The sequence below is a fragment of the Rhinoderma darwinii genome, chromosome 10, assembly GCF_050947455.1.
Source record: "Rhinoderma darwinii isolate aRhiDar2 chromosome 10, aRhiDar2.hap1, whole genome shotgun sequence".
Lineage (NCBI taxonomy): Eukaryota > Metazoa > Chordata > Amphibia > Anura > Rhinodermatidae > Rhinoderma > Rhinoderma darwinii.
This window is the reverse complement of record NC_134696.1, coordinates 59,200,309-59,221,761: the sequence shown is the minus strand read 5'-3', so window position 1 is coordinate 59,221,761 and position 21,453 is coordinate 59,200,309. Positions and strand designations below refer to the sequence as shown.

Below are 21,453 nucleotides of genomic sequence, written 5' to 3'. Positions count from 1 at the left end.
GCAAAATGTTTGTAGACCGTTATTTACAGTCGGAGGAGGGGTTTAGGAGAGACGATAATGGTAATTAAATTTTGACAGCAGCAGCCAGTGAGGGATAAGTAAAGTTCAATAGGTGAAATGCTGGTGACAGGTTCCCTTTAAATCCTGAACATGAGAGGACCAATCGGAAGAAAACACAAGAATATCGTCCAGATACACAACCACAAAGCATCCGATAAAATTTCTGAAAATATCATTAACTAGGTTTTGGAAAACCGCTGGAACATTACTTAAACCGAAAGGCATTTACTCAAATCCGATTTTATCCAATCAATAACAGGATTATATGTGTCTTCAACCATGGAATAACCAATATTACCTCAGAAGGCAACTTTTCTAGAATAAAGAAAGTGATTTGTTCAGTATGCAAAGTACACACTTCCAAAGTAACAGGCAGAGTAGAGAACTTGACCGGCCCCTGAGAGAGGAGTATTATCTATAGCATAGACTTTGACTGGGGTACTCAACTGAACAAAAGGGTATATTCAATCTCTTTGCAACCTGAAAATCTAAGAAATTAGCTGGAGAACCACAATCTACAAAAGCTTGACCAGCAACACAAACATTATTAAACCATACATTAACAGGCAAAAGGACTTTTTTAGAAAACGTGGAAAAAAACCTGACTGCCCAGATGGCATTCCTGGGGCCCATCTAGGCTCTGAAGTTTTTCCGTAGCTGGATGTTCTGGTGACTTGGAACAGTTCTTGAGTGTATGACCAGCGTCAACGCAATAGAAATACAACCCCTTGCGTTACTGAAAAAAATCTCCATTCTTGAGAAGACATAGTGGAGCCCAAGTGCAGGGGCTCTTGTAAATCAGTTGAAGGGATCTGAGTGCAGGGAAGGGGAGCGGCTATCACAGATCTTTCTTTTTTGCGCTCACGTGGTCGTCGGTATAGACACACTAGATGGGTCAGGGTATCCCCTAGAGTCAGGGGTGGAGGGTAATTTCTTACGAGATCTTTCAAGGTTTCTGAAAGGCCTCGGCGCAACGGAGTGCAGCATTATTCCACTGTGAATAAATGGACCATCATCTAAACTCTGAACAATAATCCTCGACAGGACGTAGTCCTTGCTGGAGAGATAACAGCTTGGCCTCAGCCACTGCAGTGACATCTGGTTCTCCATAAATTAAACCTAGGGCTACAAAGAAGGTCTCCACAGAAAAAAGTTCAGGGGCAACAGGTCCCAATGAAAAGGCCGAGGTCTGAGGATCACCCTGCACAAATTAAATGACGATACTCACTCGCTGTTGCTCAGTTCCAGAGAAGATAGGTCTCAGTTGAAAATACAATTTACAAGTCTCTTGAAAATTAGCAAAAGACTTACGATCACCAGAGAAACAATCAGGTAAGTTCACTTTAGGTTCCACCCCAAATATGGCTGGGATGACTACTTGGACCTGCGCAGTTTAATACTGTTGAATCCTAACAACCAGACCTTGTACCAGCTGAGTCAGACCGTGCATCCATTCCCCCAGGGCCTGCATTGGTTCCATCATGAAAAAATAATAAATGGGCCTGTGATTATGTTATGGAATTGCTAGGAGAGTGATTCCCCAAATTCTGCTGGAGACTGCTGAGAGAGAATGCGCATATAAATCCGCAACCTCAAATCCGCCACAACTTTGATCAACAGAGTCTAAGGCTACTCTACGGTATTCGCCAGAACCCACCACAAGGTGGGATGGTTTTTGGTGCATAGAACCCAGGTTCTTTTAGCAGAGTTCAATGTTGGATAAGAAGTGCAATGCAGGCAAACCTAAACAGGACAACCAGACAGCCAGAGGTTAAACAGAAAGTCCAAATCAACAAGCAAGTGGATACCAGGTAAAGCATAGGTCAGAGCCAGCCGGGAGAAGATAATCCAAATCAGCAAACAAGGGGTTAACGAGAGGCAAGCCGAGGTCAGTATTCCAAGAAGTCCAAAAGATAGAGGTATGGGATTTAGTCAAAAGCTTGATCAAGACAACAGGAGGTAAGGAAATACTTAGCGAGAAGGACAGGTATAAATACTAAACCAAATCTAATAGGTAGAAAGATAGAGAAAAGAGATAGGCTCAAGGAAAAACCAGAACCACCCAGAAGCCAGAACAGTAGTCATGGAGATCATTAAATGAATAGGCGCTTCCTAACAGGAATCAGTATATATATATTTTTTGTTTTTCTCCATAAAGAGCGCATATCCCAGTTTCTAAATACTTCTTAAGTGGGATCTTTTTTAGCATAAATGTTAAGCCTTTTTATTTTATCTCAAATAGAGTGTGATAATTACAAATCAATTATGACTATTTAGCATTTTTTCCCTGTTTGTACTGACTGGAAGTGCACTAAAGAAGCCAAGACCAAGTGCTTTTAAAGAACCTGTCCAGTGCTAATTTATTCAAAAAAAGTGGTGATGATTTCCTAACTGAGGTCCTGATTTATTATCTAAATTGTCTCTAATTAAAATAAATTTCTGTTTACCTACACATGAAATAAAAATATGCTTCTAGAGATTTACTGTTCCCACTTATGTTAAAATAATGAAAAATATGTTGTTTATGTGACCAGGTTTGAAGATTAACTAGGATATCTTTAATACATTTTCAATGCAGTATCCTACATTTCAATACATTTTCAATAGAGTCTAATTTAAAAGCCATGTAAGATAAAACCCACCCCTAGAAAACATGTCTCATTCCTCCAACCGCAGCTGCTAACCTTTCCTTTCTTAAAATACACTACAAAATCACCAGCTTGACACACAAAACTCCACTTATGTAATTATATCAAGGTTAGTGCAGCAGAATGACGTGGGATACAATTTGCCCCTTTGCTGGCCATTTTTGATATATTACATTTTTTATGTGACAAAGATAATTAGTACAAATGGCAACACTTGTTGTACAATGTCCAAGAAAGCAATTCTAAGAGTTAATACATGGACCACATTGAACCATGCAGAATAACAACATATATACATATATATATTTAACATAATAAAAACAACCAGTATAACCATGTATCAGACACAAACACAGCCACTAGGACTTGAAGCTGTCATTTTACGGCTCTCTGTACCTGACCTTTCCTCAGAGTAGAACTTTGTATTGGGCAGAAGACTAGCATCATACACTACTCTGAAGATCGACTGAGTCTGTAGTAAAAGAGAGAATATATGTCAGATAACCTTTTGCTAAATACATTATTTACATTATTAAATGTGTAACATGAAAACACATATCATCTTCACCGGTACCAAAATTATCCTGTTCAACCTCCATGTGTTGTCTCAAAGCATTAATGGACTTGAAATTTAGTAGTTCTTCTCATATCCTGCTGTGCTAAGAAGTACCTACAAGCTGTTTTAGGCAGCTAGTAATTCTAGTTGTACCTTTAGGGCACGGCCAGACGTGGCAGAGTTTTTCCGCTGCAAATGTTGGTGCAGATTTGGGGCAATTACACAACGAATCTGCACCAACATTTGCATATTTGACAGGTAATTCAGACGTTGCAGAAAACACAGCCGACTTGCCACAGATTACAGTTTTTGCATTGCAACGGCTGAAATCCGCAGTGATATTCCGCTTCTTCTCCGCAACAGACAGTTCATGCTGCGGAGGGAAAATTCTGCACCGAAGCCTATGGTCCGCAGCGGAGTTTTCCTCAATGTCTGAACTAACTTGTCTAAAAATGTATTGAAATAAATGTAAAAAACGACCGCTGGAGAATTCCACTGCGGACTGTCCGCAGCGGAATTCCACAGCAAATCCGCCACGTCTGGCCGTGCCCTAAGGATTATCTTTTGGGAAGATGACACCTCGTGTATGGGAGTTTGTTCACATGAAGTATTCGCACACATCTCACCAGTATATTGATATAGTTATGTACAAAGAAAATAATATACAAAGCTATGTCCTTAAAGTAACATGAGCAGATGTGGCATATATACCGTATATACAAACTTTGCCCGCTCAACCACAGTCCTAGTTCAGTGTTTTGATTTGGACATCATTTATGTTATGTGTCCCATTTACTATACTGAAAAGTGAATTCCCATGTAATCTATATACAAGACCATCTAGAATACATCACAAATGTGAAAAAAAATAATAAAATGCATTTACAGCCTACATGTCAAAAGCTTGTCTGTTTCTTTATGACAACACTTCTTGCCTTGGGCCATGGTGATTTTGCATTTTCATCTGGTACTGTGTAAATCAAAATCATACATTTTTCTTCATTTATTAATTTAGTCATTGTTCATGATTGTTCACTCATTTATGTGGATGGAGATTTGGATCCACACAATGAGCGAGATATATCAAAGCACGTGAAAATCGTAACATTTCCAAAGCCCTAATATTAATATCAGCAATAATCCACTCAAACCTCACACTTATGTTGGCTAAACTTGGAACCCAATAGATTTAAAGGGGTTTTCCACTTTCGGACAACTGATGACCCATCCACAGGACAGACGATGTTGCCGGAAGCAGATGGCACCGGTCAAAGAATAGCGGCCGAGCTGCAGTATTGAATAGGAATAGGAGGCATCTGCTTCCGGCTCCAACTACTGCATACCGGACCAAACATCCGGTGCATGAAGGCAGCCGGAGTTGCCGTGTCCGACATTATTTTTAATGAACTGTATTCAAAAACAGATTTTAATCTAAATCTTGACTAGAGTTGCTTTCTAAAAAATTTTTTAAAATGAACTGTTGCAAATTTGTACAATATACACTGTGACCCATCAGGTAAAATCAGGTTCTAAATCATAAAAATAAATATTGGTCTAAAAAAAAAAACAGCTCAAAGGGTTTGTTTTTGAGGATTAGAAAAAAGAGTCTGCTTGAAACAGCCTTATCCACTTGAATGGAGATAGGCTACAATACCAGACATAGCCTATGGACAAGAGTGGCGTTGTTTCTGGAAAAAAACAGACCTTTTTTTCTAATCTTGAAAAATCCTTTTATTGAGACAGCATGATTGATTAAATGAACAAACAAACTATATGTCCACAACTTGTTACACACTATAGGGTGACATAATTCATTATTATAAAATAAATATTGTAATTTATTATTGAAATAATTGTCCTAAATAATTACTTTTACCCAATGATCAGTGGAGTCTAGGCATCAGCCATCAATAAGAATATACAAGGCCACTTTCTATTGAAAGAAATGTTATCAAGAGAAATGTACAATACGTTGCGAGACTTTGCAACTTACTAAGTATATTTGCAGTGTTTTCTGTCACAATATCTGTATCTGGTCCATGAAAAAATTCTGAAGCGACACACCGACCCTTTTCTCGACCTGTAGTAAAATATAATTGAATATTAATTAAGGAATTGCTGAAAAAGACTAGATATATAGGGGAAAATAAACAAATTAGGGAGCATGCTTATTTTTTGCAAAAATTAGTGGTTTTTTTTTCACTTTTACGTTGAGCCTAGAATTTTTTTGGAAAGTGGGTGTGGTTTACTAAAAGCACAGTAGAAGGAAGTCGGCACCACTCTCAATCTTCACAGCATGGAACAGGCAGATAGATGCAAGTGGAGTCAGGGTTTCCTCATTTAAGCAAACTTCGGGCGGTGCTCAGCATAAAAACAGACAGTCTTGTAGTATAATATAGATGAAAGAAAAGAAAATGCGGCACTCACCCGTTTGCAAATCTTTTTAACTTTATTGTGTCACCTTGGCGAGGATAAAAGCATTACAGGGAGGACAGCTAGTTGTAGGTTACAACCTGTTTCGCGCTGGAGATTGCGCTTCTTCTGACCTAGTACGTCACTGCTGGAGGCGTTCTTTTAAACTGCCAACAGCTGTAGCTTCCATAGTAACGCATGTAGCAACAGTGAACAGCTTCTGGAACACACCCCTTTATGTTAATTTCTTTTCACAAAGCAAGCATCACTTTTACCTTTCAAGGAAAAGGGCTCCATTCACACCTTATTCTGAACTGAAGGCCGCAAAGAAGCAAAACTTCCATCACGGACACATCAGACAACGATAGGTGAGTACGATTTTAAGAAAATATATACATATATATGTAGATTAATTAGAATGGAAACTTTTGATGAATTATTCGGGGGATGGAGCAAAGAACTGTATTCAGTTAAATACACTATAAATAAATTGTTTTATCCTTACATAGCCATTTTTGTTTGTACACCATAATGGATATGATATAGGAAGCCGTTCATTGTTCCTTTAGGGTATGTGCACACACACTAATTACGTCCGTAATTGACGGACGTATTTCGGCCGCAAGTCCCGGACCGAACACAGTGCAGGGAGCCGGGCTCCTAGCATCATATTTATATACGATGCTAGGAGTCCCTGCCTCTCTGCAGGACAACTGTCCCGTACTGTAATCATGTTTTCAGTACGGGACAGCAGTTCCACGGAGTAGCAGGGACTCCTAGCATCGTACATAAGTATGATGCTAGGAGCCCAGCTCCCTGCACTGTGTTCGGTCCGGTACTTGCGGCCGAAATACGTCCGTCAATTACGGACGTAATTAGTGTGTGTGCACACTCAGTCTATATGTTCTCTTCTCTCCTCTCTGACACACTTTTTGCTTATATACGTTGTCGCTGGAGTGGGAAATATGAATTTAAAGGTAAGCTAATAGGTTAGTGTTTGTTTCTTCCCTTCCCCTTTGTTTGTCCCCTTCCTTCCCCCTCCCATTGATTATATCTTAGGTTATCTTGGATTGACAATTGATATCCCGTAATGTCTATGATGCTCGTACTGGATAAACTGTGACTATAATAAGTTTTTGGGGATTTCCCCACTTTTTCTCTTCCCTTTTGTTTTCTGTAATCCACATTTAAAAAAAAAAAAAAAAGAAGGTGAACTGGGTATCTTGCATTTAGCATCCATGTTACACATTGTCGCAACATTTGTAAACAAGGCATCCACACATGCTCTGGTATTCCAGTCTCACAGCTATTGGTTATGGCGTGGTCATGATGAGTATATAAATATATAGAATATAAATATGTAGACTTATTAAAAATATTTACATTATGTTTCAGGTTTAACGCATTAGGGCTACAAACTATTCAATGTACCTATCCATTAAGTTTCGTTTTACTTTAATAAGCATTTATGGTCCTCCCCCTCATCTGAGGATCGTTACATTATCAATATCTCCGAATCTTGGTTGACTCACATTATGTCCAAATTTCGCAAAATGTTTGGCAACTGGAAGGTCCACCAACTTTTGCCGTATTGTGCTGTTATGTTTATTAATCCTTATTTTTACCTCAATTGTAGTTATCTCAATTGGCGCTATCTCCAGCATAGATAAATCGACACAGACATTGTGTTCTATATGTCAAAAACGTGGAATCGCAAGTAAATCTCTGCTTAATCATATATTTCTTACCAGAACAAGGATCAATAAATATTTTACCTTTGATTCAGCTTTTACAGTTACAGAAATGCAGACATGGAGAAATTTCAGTTATTGATGAATAATAATATGTTTGTCTACCGTTCTTTTTAGTGCCAATATCTGAGTGTACCAATTTTTCTTTGATATTCCTATTCGTCATATACGTCATCACTGGTGGATTTTAAAACTCTAGTATGTGGCTGTCTTTGATTATATGTTTGTCTATTTTTCACCATATATGGGTTAATTCTGATGCTTGTGGAAATATATTGACGTCATCTCCATCATTTGGGAGAGTTGGGAAGATTTATTTAAATGTTTTTATTATCTGCATAACACCTGCACTGAACTTATATTCACTATCGTGCACTCGTGTATAGTATTACAATTCCTGCATTTGCGTGTATACTTTTTAGACAAGTAAATTACCTATTATCCTTATTAAGAGTACAGATAAGAACAACTTACTTAACTTTAATAGTTGTCATCCATGCCCCATGGTAGAGTCACTCTCATGGACATAATTATTCTGAGTCCGTAGGATAATTAGTAAGAAAGCAAAATTCTCTGAGAATATTAACTCGATGTGTGATAAGTTCCATGACCGTGATTACTTGGTTGTTTTATTACAACAATATAGGGATAGAGTTGGAGGTGTTGCAAGGTCAGGTACTCTCCCAAACGGAGAGAGATTAAATCAAAAGAGATTTCATCGATCTAGCATGATGAGTGGGAAATACATAAAATAATAAATACCTAATAATATATTACAATAATACAATAAAATAATAAAATGCCTTGGTGATAAACAAGAACATCAAAGATAGACTGGTACACTCAGTTATTGGAACTAAAGATAAAGGATACCCAGACATACTGTATTTGCATCCACTAAAAACGGGAAATTCCATATATGCATTTCTGTATCTGTAACAGCTTAATCAAAGGTAATATATTAGTTCATCTGCGGTCTGATTAGAAATATATGATTAAGCAGAAATATCATGTCATATATATGCTTCAATGTCCGTGTTGACTAGTCTATAATGGAAAAACTACAATTGAGGTAAAAATAAGAATTAATAAACATAACAGCTTGATAGCTCAATAGTTGGTGAACCTACCGGTTGCCAAACACTTCGCTGAATTTGGACATATGCTGAGTCAACTAAGATTTAGAGATATTGATCGTGTGACGGTCCTCAGATGAGGGGAAAGACCGTGAACGCTTATTAAAGCGAAAGGCAGCCATATGGATACATACATTGAGTCATTTGTGGCCCAGTGGATTAAACCTGGAATATAATATAAATATTTTTGATTAGTCTTTACCTGGTGACTGAAGTGCTTTTATTATTAGCCTGTATTATGTATGGAATTTGACGACCTGGTTAATTCTAAGCTTTCTCCACTGAATATCACAGGTAGATTATACATATAATTATATCTAGACCCTATTCTTTGTTCTTAAAAATTATTTTAATATTCACTGTTCTAGTCTTTTTTTTTAAAATTAATAATGTTTTTGGTGGAGCTAAATATGGACTGCGTACATGGTGAGGAGGCTATAAATGTCCCGTGCAATATAAATTGGAATGTAGTGGAAATTAAGGAAGACGCAACGCATGTAAGCATTTAGCAAAAACATTTAGCAACAACTCCGGAGCCCTAGAACGGCTTATGTGTATTTTTCCTTATTATCTATATGGTCAGTCTATTTAAAATACACTTATAGGGCCGGAAATAGATATAGAAGCGAGATATATGGCTTTGAGTATGCACCCTGGAATAAAGTTTGGGGACATGATATGGGAGTCTTTCTGGATGGCCACACTTCCTCCTTAATTGGCTGACATGGCGGTATGATCTGTGGAATTATCCAAATATATATATTTAATCTGAGTTATGAGAGGATGGATTTCCCTTTATTATGCAATCTAAATAGCATAATAAATACATGGTAGATATGTATTATATTTCTCACTGCATATCTTCTGCAATTTACAGAACAAAATATGTGGAATGGGGTTTTGAAAACCCCATCCACACATAGAGGAAACATTTTGCACAGAAAGATGAGCATGCTCTGGATTTTCAAGTCCACAGCATTCTCTTATGTTGAGGAAAAGCCATAGATTTACACTGCGGATTTAACCTAGAGTGAATCTGCAGCACAATGCGTGGCAAATTCCACATGTAACATGTCTGGACTATTTTGAGCTTTCAGGCCCAGACACTGTTTAGCCATTTTTAGCACGCATAAGGGTAAGGCCACACAGAGTGGCCCTGACAGAGCCACGATGCATGTGCATTATTGCGGGTAAAAAAGCCCTTTACCTGCAAAATTGTGCGGCCATATATGGTGTATTAATTAATGGCCGCACGATTTTGCAGATAAATTGGCTTTTTTCCCGCAATACTGCACAGCCATTAAGAGTGTTTGACAGCCGCGCTGAACATGGTGCCATTTGTGACTTTTTTTTGTAGACAATGCACTTTTTTAATCATTTTTTCGCACATTCCTTTTGCTATTTTAACATTTTCAGGCTTAGGGTATGTGCACACGATAACTGCATTTATGTCTGAAATTACGGAGCTGTTTCCAGGAGAAAACAGCTCCTGAATTTCAGACGTAATTGCATGTACTGGCGTTTTGCGGGGCGTCTTTTACGGACGTAATTTGGAGCTGTTCTTCATTGGAGTCAATGAAAAATGGCTCCAATTACGTCCCAAGAAGTGTCCTGCACTTCTTTGACGAGGCTGTTATTTTACGCACCGTCTTTTGACAGCGACACGTAAAATGACAGGTCGTCGGCAAACCCATTGAAATGAATGGGCAGATGTTTGCCAACATATTGTAGCCGTCTTTTCAGGCTTAATTCGAGGCGTAAAACGCTTCCATTACGCCTGAAAATACGTCGTGTGAACCCAGCCTTATAGTTTGAAAATAATAGTGTTTTTAATTTTTAGCTAATTTTTTCTGGTAATAATATACTTTTACCCTAAAATAGACCTTTTATTTGTGATCGTCATTGTCTACCGTAAATTTTGATATATTTCATGTCTATTTTAGGATAATTTTGTCAGGGCTACCATTACGATAATTATTGGCGTGGGGAACGTTTTTGTTTTTTTTGGAGTGGGTATTTTATGTGCATTTATTATTGAGTTTATTTTTTCCTTTATTTTAAGTTTATTTTTTTATTATTATGATCTTTCTCTTAGAGGTCAGAAAAGACCTTTGTGGGACTATATATTATTTTTTTTCCTTTTACACCTCGTTTTTCTACAGCTACAGGAGAAATCAGCCCTGTTAGGCAAGATTCACATGAGCATTTCCGTTTTGCGCGCGTAAAAGAACGCAGCGTATTTCTTGCGTTGCAGTTCCGTGTGGCATCTGTGTATGGTGCGCGTCTGCGTTTTTATCCTCATCATTTCTTTAGCAACTGGTGCGTGAAAACCACAGACAGCACATGGATGGCGTGCACGAAAATAGGACCGGCAGTAAGTTTCACATAGCGTAACACGGACATAGAACACGCTCGTCTCAATCAGGCCTTATAGTAACTATTGTCACTGTTAGGGTTATGCTGGGTCTACTTAAACCCAGCAGCAGCCTCCCACTAACGGCATCCCAGCGATCATGTGACCAGTCACATGATCCCCGGGACCAATAGACGCATCAGCGCTATTTTATAAAAAACACTCATTGAGCGCTGTGTACAAGCGATTAGAGAATACAGAAGAAGTGAAAACAGTCACTGACTGCTGGGCACACGACATTCAGCTGCCCGATCACTCGGGCAGCCAGCTAATACCCACACCGTAGATACGGTAGTTCTATGTCATTCGAGTGTGATATATCAGGCAACCCGGAAGTAGTTTGTCAGAGAAAGTTTCCTTGGTCTTTCTTATTTATTTATTTTTTAAATCTGGAAAAGGGCCTGGTTGCTGGAGTTTGGAGAGAAGAGTTGGCCCCACTCCATCCATTAGTGCAATTCAGTACTTGGCCTATGAAATAGGTTTAATTAAGCATGAAGTGTAAGACCTTTAAAAAAAGAAGGAATACATCCACAGAGAGTTTCCAGGCCGCAAATGATATCCCATGGTAGGTCGTGTTGAAAGGGCCATTGTTTCATGTGGTGCTAACAATGGCCTTCACCATGGCAGATAGGGAAGCTGTCACATAGTTAGTGGATGAACGGTCAAGTACTAGTTTACTTTGTTTCTGTGCGAAGTAGGTTGATATTGTTGACTGAACTTCCTGCCATGCCCGGTGTAATCATGGACTGCTTGAAAATTAGGAAATTATAATCTTACTTGTTTTAAAGGTTTATATATTCATTGTATTTTTACCCAATATTTATATAGCACCTAATATTCTGCAAAGCACTGTATAGACAATGCACTCATATCACAACAATCTACTTTTCCTATGTTAGCCGCATACACATTATGGCTTTAATTCCTTAGGAAGTCAATTAAACTAAATATGCCTTTGGAATGTGAGAGGCAACAGGCACAATTACATTCATGACATCATACAATACATATATCTATATTGTAAATTTTCATAAAGTAGAAATAATATTCGAGTTTGCTACAAATAAATAAAACCTTCCTGATTCGATGACAATCGCCTGATTTTGATGTGGCCTTCATGACATTGTTATTCACCTGGGTTCATGTCAATTTTACAAGCTCGTTTACTATTAATTTGCCATATGTCCTCTACAGTCAGCTAACTATAATGCAAGTGTAACAGGACCTGTGCATAGTGGGACTGTCACCAATGGCAGATCATCATTGGGCGTTTTGGGCGGCCACCAAGTACAATCAGTTTTTTTTACGATTTTGCCACGAATCGCAGCAAAACAGCATTGTGTATGTCCTGTAAAGGACCTGCAGACATAAAGGTCACATGACCTCATGTTTGCAGTTCTTGTTATTGATTAGAGACCTTGCTGGTCACATGACCGCAGGTCCTGCAACAGCAGCAAGAGAGAAGACCGTGAGGTGAGGTGAGATGCTAGGTAAGTATAAGGGGATCATTAAGTTGTTTAGGGGGTCTGTATTTAGGGGGTCTGCCTTTAGGTGGTCTAGTCTGGGGTCTGTATTTAGGTGGTCTGGGGTCTGTATTTAGGGGGGTCTGTATTAATTTAAGGGGTCTGGGGTCTGTATTTAGGGAGTCTGTATTTAGGGGGTATGTATTTAGGGGGTCTGTATTAGTTTAGTGGGTCTGGTCTGGGGTCTGTATTGAAGGGATCTGGTCAGGGGTCTGTATTAAGGAGGTCTGGGGTCTGTATTTAGGGGGTCTGGTGTGGGGTCTGTATTTGGGGGTCTGGTCTGGAGTCTGTATTTAGGAGGTCTGGGTCTATATATTTAGTGGGTCTGGTCTGGGGTCTGTATTGAAGGGATCTGGTCTGGGGTCTGTATTAAGGAGGTCTGGGGTCTGTATTAGTTTAAGGGTCTGTATTTAGGGGGTCTGTATTAGTTTAAGGTGTATGGGATCTGTATTTAGGGGGTCTGGTCTGGGGTCTGTTAGTTTAAGGGTCTGTATTTAGGGTATCTGGGGTTCTGTATTTGTTTAAGAGGTCTGGGGTCTGTATTTAGGGGGTCTGGTGTGGGGTCTGTATTTGGGGGTCTGGTCTGGAGTCTGTATTTAGGAGGTCTGGGTCTATATATTTAGGGGGTCTGGTCTGGGGTCTGTATTTAGGGGTCTGCTCTGGGGTCTGTATTTAGGAGGTCTGGAGTCTGTATATTTAGGGGGTCTGGTCTGGGGTCTCTATATTTAGGGGTCTGGAGTCTAAATTTAGGGGGTCTGGTCTGGGGTCTGTATATTTAGGGGGTCTTATCTGGGCTCCGTATTAGTTTATGGTGGTTTGTATTTAGGGGGTCTGGTTTCTGTATTAGTTTAGAGAGTCAAGTATGGGGTCTGTATTAGTTTATGGGGTCTGTTTTTAGGAGGCCTGGTCTGGGGTCTGTATTAGTTTAAGGGTTTGGTGTGGGGTATGTATTAGTTTAGGGAGTCAGGTCTGGGGTCATTAGTTTAGGGGGTCAGGTCTGGGGTCTGTATTTAGGGATCTGGTCTGGGGTCTGTATTAGTTTATGGGTCTGTATTTAGGGGGCCTGGTCTGGGGTTTGTGTTATTTTAGGGGGTCAGGTCTGGGGTCTGTATTTAGGGGTCTGGTCCTAGGTCTGCATTTAGGGTGCTTGTTCTAGGGTCTGTATTTTTTTAGGGTGCTTGTTCTGGGGTCTGTATTTGCTTAGGGGGTCTGGTCTGGGGATGGCAATAGTTTAGAAGGTCTGGGATCTGTATTCATTCAAATTTTTTAGTCTTGAGTAAAAGGGGTTGTCCGGGCACATCGATAGGTCATCAGTAGAGATGAGCGAACCGGGACAACCGAACCCAGTTTCGGTCCGAACATCGGGAAAAGTTCGGTTCGCAGCGAATCCGAACTTCACCGGGTTCGGCCGAACACGTTTTGACCGAACCCGGCTAAATTTTGGCGCCTGCGTAGTTAGCATTCCCTGACTGACTGCCACCTTATGAGTCACTGATTTTCCGGTACGCGACGTCAGGAGATAGTCACTGTCCAGGGTGCTGAAAGAGTTAAACGATCGGCAGTAACTGTTTCAGCACCCTGGACAGTGACTTCCGATCACAATATACATCAACGTGTAAAAAAATTCCTACTTACCGATAACTCCCTGCTTCTTCCTCCAGTCCGACCTCCCGGGATGACGATTCAGTCCAAGTGACCGCTGCAGCCAATCACAGGCCAATCACAGGCTGCAGCCAATCACAGGCCAATCCCAGGCTGCAGCGGTCACATGGACTGCCGCGTCATCCAGGGAGGTCGGGCTGGATGTCAAGAGAGGGACGCGTCACCGTTGCCTTGGTGACGCGTCCCTCTCTTGACATCCAGCCTGACCTCCCTGGATGACGCGGCAGTCCATGTGACCGCTGCAGCCTGTGATTGGCCTGTGATTGGCTGCAGCGGTCACTTGGACTGAATCGTCATCCATTGTCCACACAGAATAGAATTGCTGCAGAAAATTTGTGCAGCAATTCCATGGAAAATAGCAGACGTTCCGCTGCAGAAAAAAAACTGCACCATTTCCTGCATTTTTTACTGCAGAAAATGGTGCGTATTTTGCTGCGTTTTTCACAATGTGGGGGGATGGTGACATCTCCTTTGAAAAACGCAACAACCCAGTCCACTTTCCGCAGCAGGAATTGACATGCTGAGGTCTGAAAAATATGCACAGGTCAATTTCTGGTCGGAATTTTTCCGCAGCGTGTGGATGAGATTTCTTGAGCTCTCATTTACTTTGCTGGTACTGTATTACACTGCGGATCTGCCGCACGAAAATACACGCGGCAAATCCGCACGTAATATGCATTTTGTGCATTTGGCCTAACAGAGTTTTTTTTAAATTCAGCCTAAGGCCCCGTTCACATGTGTTGGATTTGATACGGATTTCAAAGACAATCTGCATCCCATGCATATGGGGTTTCCGCAACCCAGTTCACATGCTACGAAAAATTTTCCACGTGTATATTTGTCCGCACCATGAAAATAAATCCTCCACAGCAATAAGAAGCATGCTACTTATTTTGCACGGAAAAGCAGAGGATGAGCCCCTTTGAATGACAATGGGACTAATTCTCGTGCGGATCTGCTACACGCTTGTGGCACATCTGCGGCAGAAATTCAAGTGTAATCCTCATATTTTTGCTGTGTAAAAACACATTGGACTTTAATGGAAACGGAAGAACGTTAGTTCTCCTTACATCCTCACAAGTGCTTCCCCCTCTCTTAACGCCGCCTTCACATCGTGTTATTGCCCTACATTTATTGTAGAGAAAATCTCCTAGCGTACACTATAAACAATGTAAACAAAAATTCATAGGGCTCCATTGTGTCCTATTAGCCTCTGTCGGGCTAGTATACGTCGGTTTACCTTATTTTTGAAGGATGGAATAGTGTAGTAGACTTTGCTATTCCATCCTGAGAGATTCCACAAAAAAACGTATACCGCTCCTGACATTAGTATGTGGACAGTAACGTCAGGAGCTTCCCAATGCCGGAGTCCCTAGACAGAGCGTCACAAGTGCTCTACCCGTGGACTTTGTCCCTGGGAAAGCTCTTGACATCACTGTCCATATATGTAAAGTGATGTCAGGGGATTCTCCAGGGCCGGAATCCCTGGCCAGAGCGTTGCCGACTCTCTGGCCGTGGACTCAGGCTTTGCAAAGCCAGAGTCCCTGGGTAGAGCGCTAGTAGAAGCTCTGCCCAGGGACTCCAGCCCTGGGAAAGCCCCTGACAACACTGTCCTGACTTCAGGATTTTCCACAGGGCCATTCCCCACACAGTGGGATACGTTATAGCTAAATAGAACAAAATCCAGAGCATTAACCGGTCACTACCTGCTCCATAGTTTCATTCACTGTAATTGACATCAGCACCAAAATCAGTTAATGCGTATAATGTACAAACGTGAGCACCATACTTTTTCATTGCCCAACCCCGATAATGGAGGGGGCGGGCCCAGACATCTTGGCTGTATGGGGCCCAGAAATTCCTCATGGCGGTCCTGTATGTAGGCAAAGATATAGGTTCAACGTCCCTTGATGCTTGGGCACTCCCTCCAATTGTGAAAAGAGTAGCCTCTGTTGACATCTCCAGCATAAGTCATCAGGCATGTAGAGCATTTCTTGCACTTTATCTGTGGTGTAAAATCATCAGGTAATAACAGTGTATAAATTCTGTAGGAGCGGCTTTCTGCTTTGTTCTTTTTTTATATACTTTTTTTAAATTATTCGTTCTCTAAACATTTCTTTGTTGATTGTAGACAAAAAAGTTAAATCTGTTATTTCATCAGATTCAAAAATACCTTTAGTTTATGTTGTGTAGCAAATATTCTTGCAAGCAAGTAATTTTTGTGCAAGCAATGCTGCACAGTTGAATGGTACGCTCAGTAGTGCCATGGCGGCCTTGCCATGGTCCTCGGGAATTGTGTGTGGGGCTCTGCTTTGTAGACACAGGAAAAAAAATGCTAATTTATTAAGAGGCAGACACATTTCTTCATAAATTTGTCGCATCTCATGCTGTATGTATGCCAGAAAGTGAAATCTTAACCAGCTACGAGCTGACGTAGATTTTCGAAATAATTGACACAATTGTCTAATATAAATTGTAATACATTTGCTTTTTAATTTTTTTTAAGTAGTGTGAGTGTAGCGCCCATGGCCGCGGGCCGTCGGGTTTACTCAACTCCCGATACCCGCAGCCATGGATCTGTGAGCGCTGGCCTCCGTCTCCCTCATAGGAGATGCCAGCGCTCACTTCGGCTCCGTTTGGCTGGGTCCCGTAGGGTGCGCGCGCGCACGCTCGCGCCCGGCCTTAAAGGGCCAGTGCGCGCAATTAGGAAATCGTCATCACTATCAACTGCCACGATTTCCTGGTCTATAAGAAGGCACCTGGCCTTCTAATCCTCGCCTGAGCGTTGTTAGTCTTTCCCAGTCTGTCTCGCAAATGGTCCCTTAGTGTCTCCCGTTCCAGCTGTTACCCGTGCCCTGTTACCGTTCCTGTATTCCGTATTGTTCCTGTGCCTACCAGCGTTCAAGTGTCTTCCGCCACGTCAAGTGTCATCTGCCACGTCAAGTGCCATCTGCCACGTCAAGTGTCATCTGCCACGTCAAGTGCCATCTGCCACGTCAAGTGCCATCTGCCACGTCAAGTGTCTTCTGCCACGTCTAGTGTCATCTGCCACGCCAAGTGTCTTCTGCCACGCCAAGTGTCATCTGCCACGTCAAGTGTCTACCGCTTCATCGGATACTGCCCGCCACGTCTGGCGCCACTTGCCGCACCTGCCTCCATCCGTGCTGAAGCCACAGCCACCGCCCGGACTATTTCAGGTACCCGAGCATTACTGTCTGCCATTTACTTCCGCATAGACTGTGACCTGGTCAGCTGCCTCCCCGCTACGGCGGAGCGGCCTAGTGGGTCCACATACCCTGTGCCCGTGACAGTGAGCTGGGGAAAGTGGTAAAAAGTTACAAAATACTGTGCAAATATGGGGTTCACCATAGTTTGCGACTTTTTAATGCCAGAAAACTGCTGTAAAGCCTTCATAAATTACCTACAGTAATGCAATGTCATTGTGTGGTCCTCAGACCCTTGGTAGATCACTACCGAACTGACAAAAAAAAATAAAAAAATGTTTCTCCTTCTGCCTGGAGTTATACTTTTAAATAAGAATATCAAAAACAGTAGTTTTATACATTTAATATAGGTGTGCTGTCTCGTATTTTGGAGGATTTTACTTGGTATCTAGGGACACTGGTCACATGTCCAAACTAGAATATTACACCCTGACTGCACGTAATTGGAAAACGGTGCTGCTCGTTTATCCCTCTTTTTTTTTTATACATATAAAGGGACTGGCGCAGGGCAAATGTGGTGCCTATTTTCAAAAAGGACTCTAGGTCTTCCCCGGGTAATTATAGACAAGTAAGCTTAACATCCATCATGGGGAAAATGTTTGAGGGGCTATTGAGGGACTATATACAGGATTATGTGACAAAAAATAGTATTATAAGTGACAGCCAGCACGGTTTTACTAAGGACAGAAGTTGTCAAACTAACCTGATCTGTTTTTATAAAGAGTTTAGCAGAAGCCTAGACAGAGGGGCCGCTGTGGATATAGTGTTTTTGGACTTTGCAAAGGCATTTGACACTGTCCCCCATATATGCCTAATGTGTAAATTAAGGACTATAGGTTTAGAAAATATAGTTTGTAATTGGATTGAGAATTGGCTCAAGGACCGTATCCAGAGAGTTGTGGTCAATGATTCCTACTCTGAATGGTCCCCGGTAATAAGTGGTGTACCCCAGGGTTCAGTGCTGGGACCACTATTATTCAACTTATTTATTAATGATATAGAGGATGGGATTAATAGCACTATTTCTATTTTTGCAGATGACACCAAGCTATGTAATATAGTTCAGTCTATGGAAGATGTTCGTGAATTGCAAGCAGATTTAAACAAACTAAGTGTTTGGGCATCCAGTTGGCAAATGAAGTTTAATGTACATAAATGTAAAGTTATGCATCTGGGTACCAACAACCTGCATGCAACATATGTCCTAGGGGGAGCTACACTGGGGGAGTCACTAGTTGAGAAGGATCTTGGTGTTCTTGTAAATCATAAACTAAATAACAGCATGCAGTGTCAATCAGCTGCTTCAAAGGCCAGCAGGATATTGTCGTGTATTAAAAGAGGCATGGACTCGCGGGACAGGGAAGTAATATGACCACTTTACAAAGCATTAGTGAGGCCTCATCTAGAATATGCAGTTCAGTTCTGGGCTCCAGTTCATAGAAAGGATGCCCTGGAGTTGGAAAAAATACAAAGAAGAGCAACAAAGCTAATTAGGGGCATGGAGAATCTAAGTTATGAGGAAAGATTAAAATAATTAAACCTATTTAGCCTTGAAAAAAGACGACTAATGGGGGACATGATTCATTTATATAAATATATTAATGGCACATACAAAAAATATGGTGAAATCCTGTTCCATGTAAAACCCCTTCAAAAAACAATGGGGCACTCCCTCCGTCTGGAGAAAAAAAGGTTCAACCTGCAGAGGCGACAAGCCTTCTTTACTGTAAGAACTGTGAATCTATGGAATAGCCTACCGCAGGAGCTGGTCACAGCAGGGACAGTAGATGGCTTTAAAAAATGGTTAGATAATTTCCTAGAACAAAAAAGTATCAGCTCCTATGTGTAGAGATTTTTTCCTTCCCTTTTCCCGTCCCTTGGTTGAACTTGATGGACATGTGTCTTTTTTCAGCCGTACTAACTATGTAACTATGTAATATATATATATATATATATATATATATATATAAATATATATATATATATATACTGTATATATGTATATATATATATACACACACACATATATATATATATATATATATATATATATATATATACAGGGTGGGCCATTTATATGGATACACCTAAATAAAATGGGAATGGTTGGTGATATTAACTTCCTGTTTGTGGCACGTTAGTATATGGAAGGGGGGGAACTTTTCAAGCTGGGTGTTGACCATGGTGGCCATTTTGTAGTCAGCCATTTTGTATCCAACTTTAGTTTTTTCAATGGGAAGAGGGTCATGTGACACATCAAACTTATCGAGAATTTCACAAGAAAAACAATGGTGTGCTTGGTTTTAACATTACTTTATTCTTTCATGAATTATTTATGTCATTATTGGTGTCAGGCCCGAGCATTCCTAGATTAACAGTTTCCTGGAAAGTGGATTGGTCGTCGTGGGCCAGTTGAAAGGACCCCTAGGTCTCCCGATCTGACCCCCTTAGACTTTTATCTTTGGGGTCATCTGAAGGCAATTGTCTATGCTGTGAAGATACGAGATATGCAGCAACTGAAACTACAGATACTGGAAGCCTGTGCTAGCATTTCTTCTGCGGTGTTGCTATCAGTGTGTGAAGAGTGGGAGAAGAGGGTTGCATTGACAATCCAACACAATGGGCAGCACTTTGAACACATTTTATAAGTGGTCAGAAACTTGTAAATAACTCATGAAAGAATAAAGTAACGTTAAAACCAAGCACACCATTGTTTTTCTTGTGAAATTCTCGATAAGTTTGATGTGTCACATGACCCTCTTCCCATTGAAAAAACTAAAGTTGGATACAAAATGGCCGACTTCAAAATGGCCGCCATGGTCAACACCCAGCTTGAAAAGTTTCCCCCCTCCCATATACTAATGTGCCAGAAACAGGAAGTTAATATCACCAACCATTCCCATTTTATTTAGGTGTATCCATATAAATGGCCCACCCTGTATATATATATATATATATATATATATATATATATATATATATATATAAATAATAGTCTTGATTTACTGTCTAAAATTGAAGAAGCCTGTACTGAACTTCACTTGTGCCTTACAACTATCTCAGAATGTCACATTCGTTGGACGCAATATCGATTTTTTGCCCAAAGTGACAAACCAGGCACCCTTTTAGCTCGGAAACTTGCTCCATTGTCTCGTAACTTTATGGTCCCTAAACTAAGGCTAGCGAACGGTAATCTCACGCAGCACCCTCAAGAGGTTCTCAATAGTTTATTTTCATTCTGCTCCTTCCTGTATAAATCTCCTCCCCAGCTAGATAAAGTGAAAGCTGATGCTTTATTTCAGGATATCTCCTTGCCTGTATTAAAATAACCCCACAGAGATAATATGGAGGCCCCTATATCAACTCAGGAAGTTTTGGCTACGATTAAATCCCTCAAATTAGCTAAATCCCCAATCTCTAATCTTTACTATAAAAAATGTAAAGATGTTTTTTCCCCTCACTTGGTCACCCTCTTTAATGCTTTGAGGGATGGTGGTTCTCTTGGACCTAGAACCCTCAGGGCGTACATTTTGGTGATCCCAAAACCCAAAGAAATTATAGGCCAATATCATTAATTAATGTCGACATGAAGATTCTCACTAAAATCTTGGCCACGTGACTCAATGCCTTTCTAGAACAATACATTCACCCTCATCAGGTGGGGTTCATACAGAACAGACAATAGCCTGATCAGACTAAGCGGATCATTGATCTTATATCCCTTGTTTGTTCACACTGGGATGGATCACGGAAAACGGGAGCATTGTGCCTGTCGCTGGATCTGCATAAGGCTTTCGATTCCCTGACCTGGGACTACTTATTTTTTGTCCTAAAGCGTTGGGGGTTTGGTGATAAATTTATTACCCTTTTGTGAAGTCTATACTCGACTCCATCTGACCAGGTAATGATCAAGGGATTTTTCTTAGACCGTATATCCATAGCTCGGGGGATGAGACAGGGGTGCCCTCTCTCCCCTATCCTTTTTTGTCTTGGAAATTGAGCCCCTGGCCCACCTGATCAGAGTGAATAAGGACATACAGGGAGTTGAGGTTAGGGGTCAGACACATA

General features: G+C 40.7%; 1 protein-coding gene across 3 annotated transcripts in view; it reads right to left on the bottom strand.

Annotated features, from left to right (window-relative positions):
• CACNG7 (calcium voltage-gated channel auxiliary subunit gamma 7) overlaps positions 1–21,453 on the bottom strand; it is a 148,590-nt gene that overhangs the window by 27,476 nt on the left and 99,661 nt on the right. For all 3 annotated transcript variants that reach the window (XM_075838866.1, XM_075838865.1, XM_075838867.1), the window contains one exon: positions 5,258–5,344. In XM_075838866.1, coding sequence (XP_075694981.1) covers positions 5,258–5,344 — 87 coding nt within the window. The remainder of the gene's footprint in view (positions 1–5,257; positions 5,345–21,453) is intronic.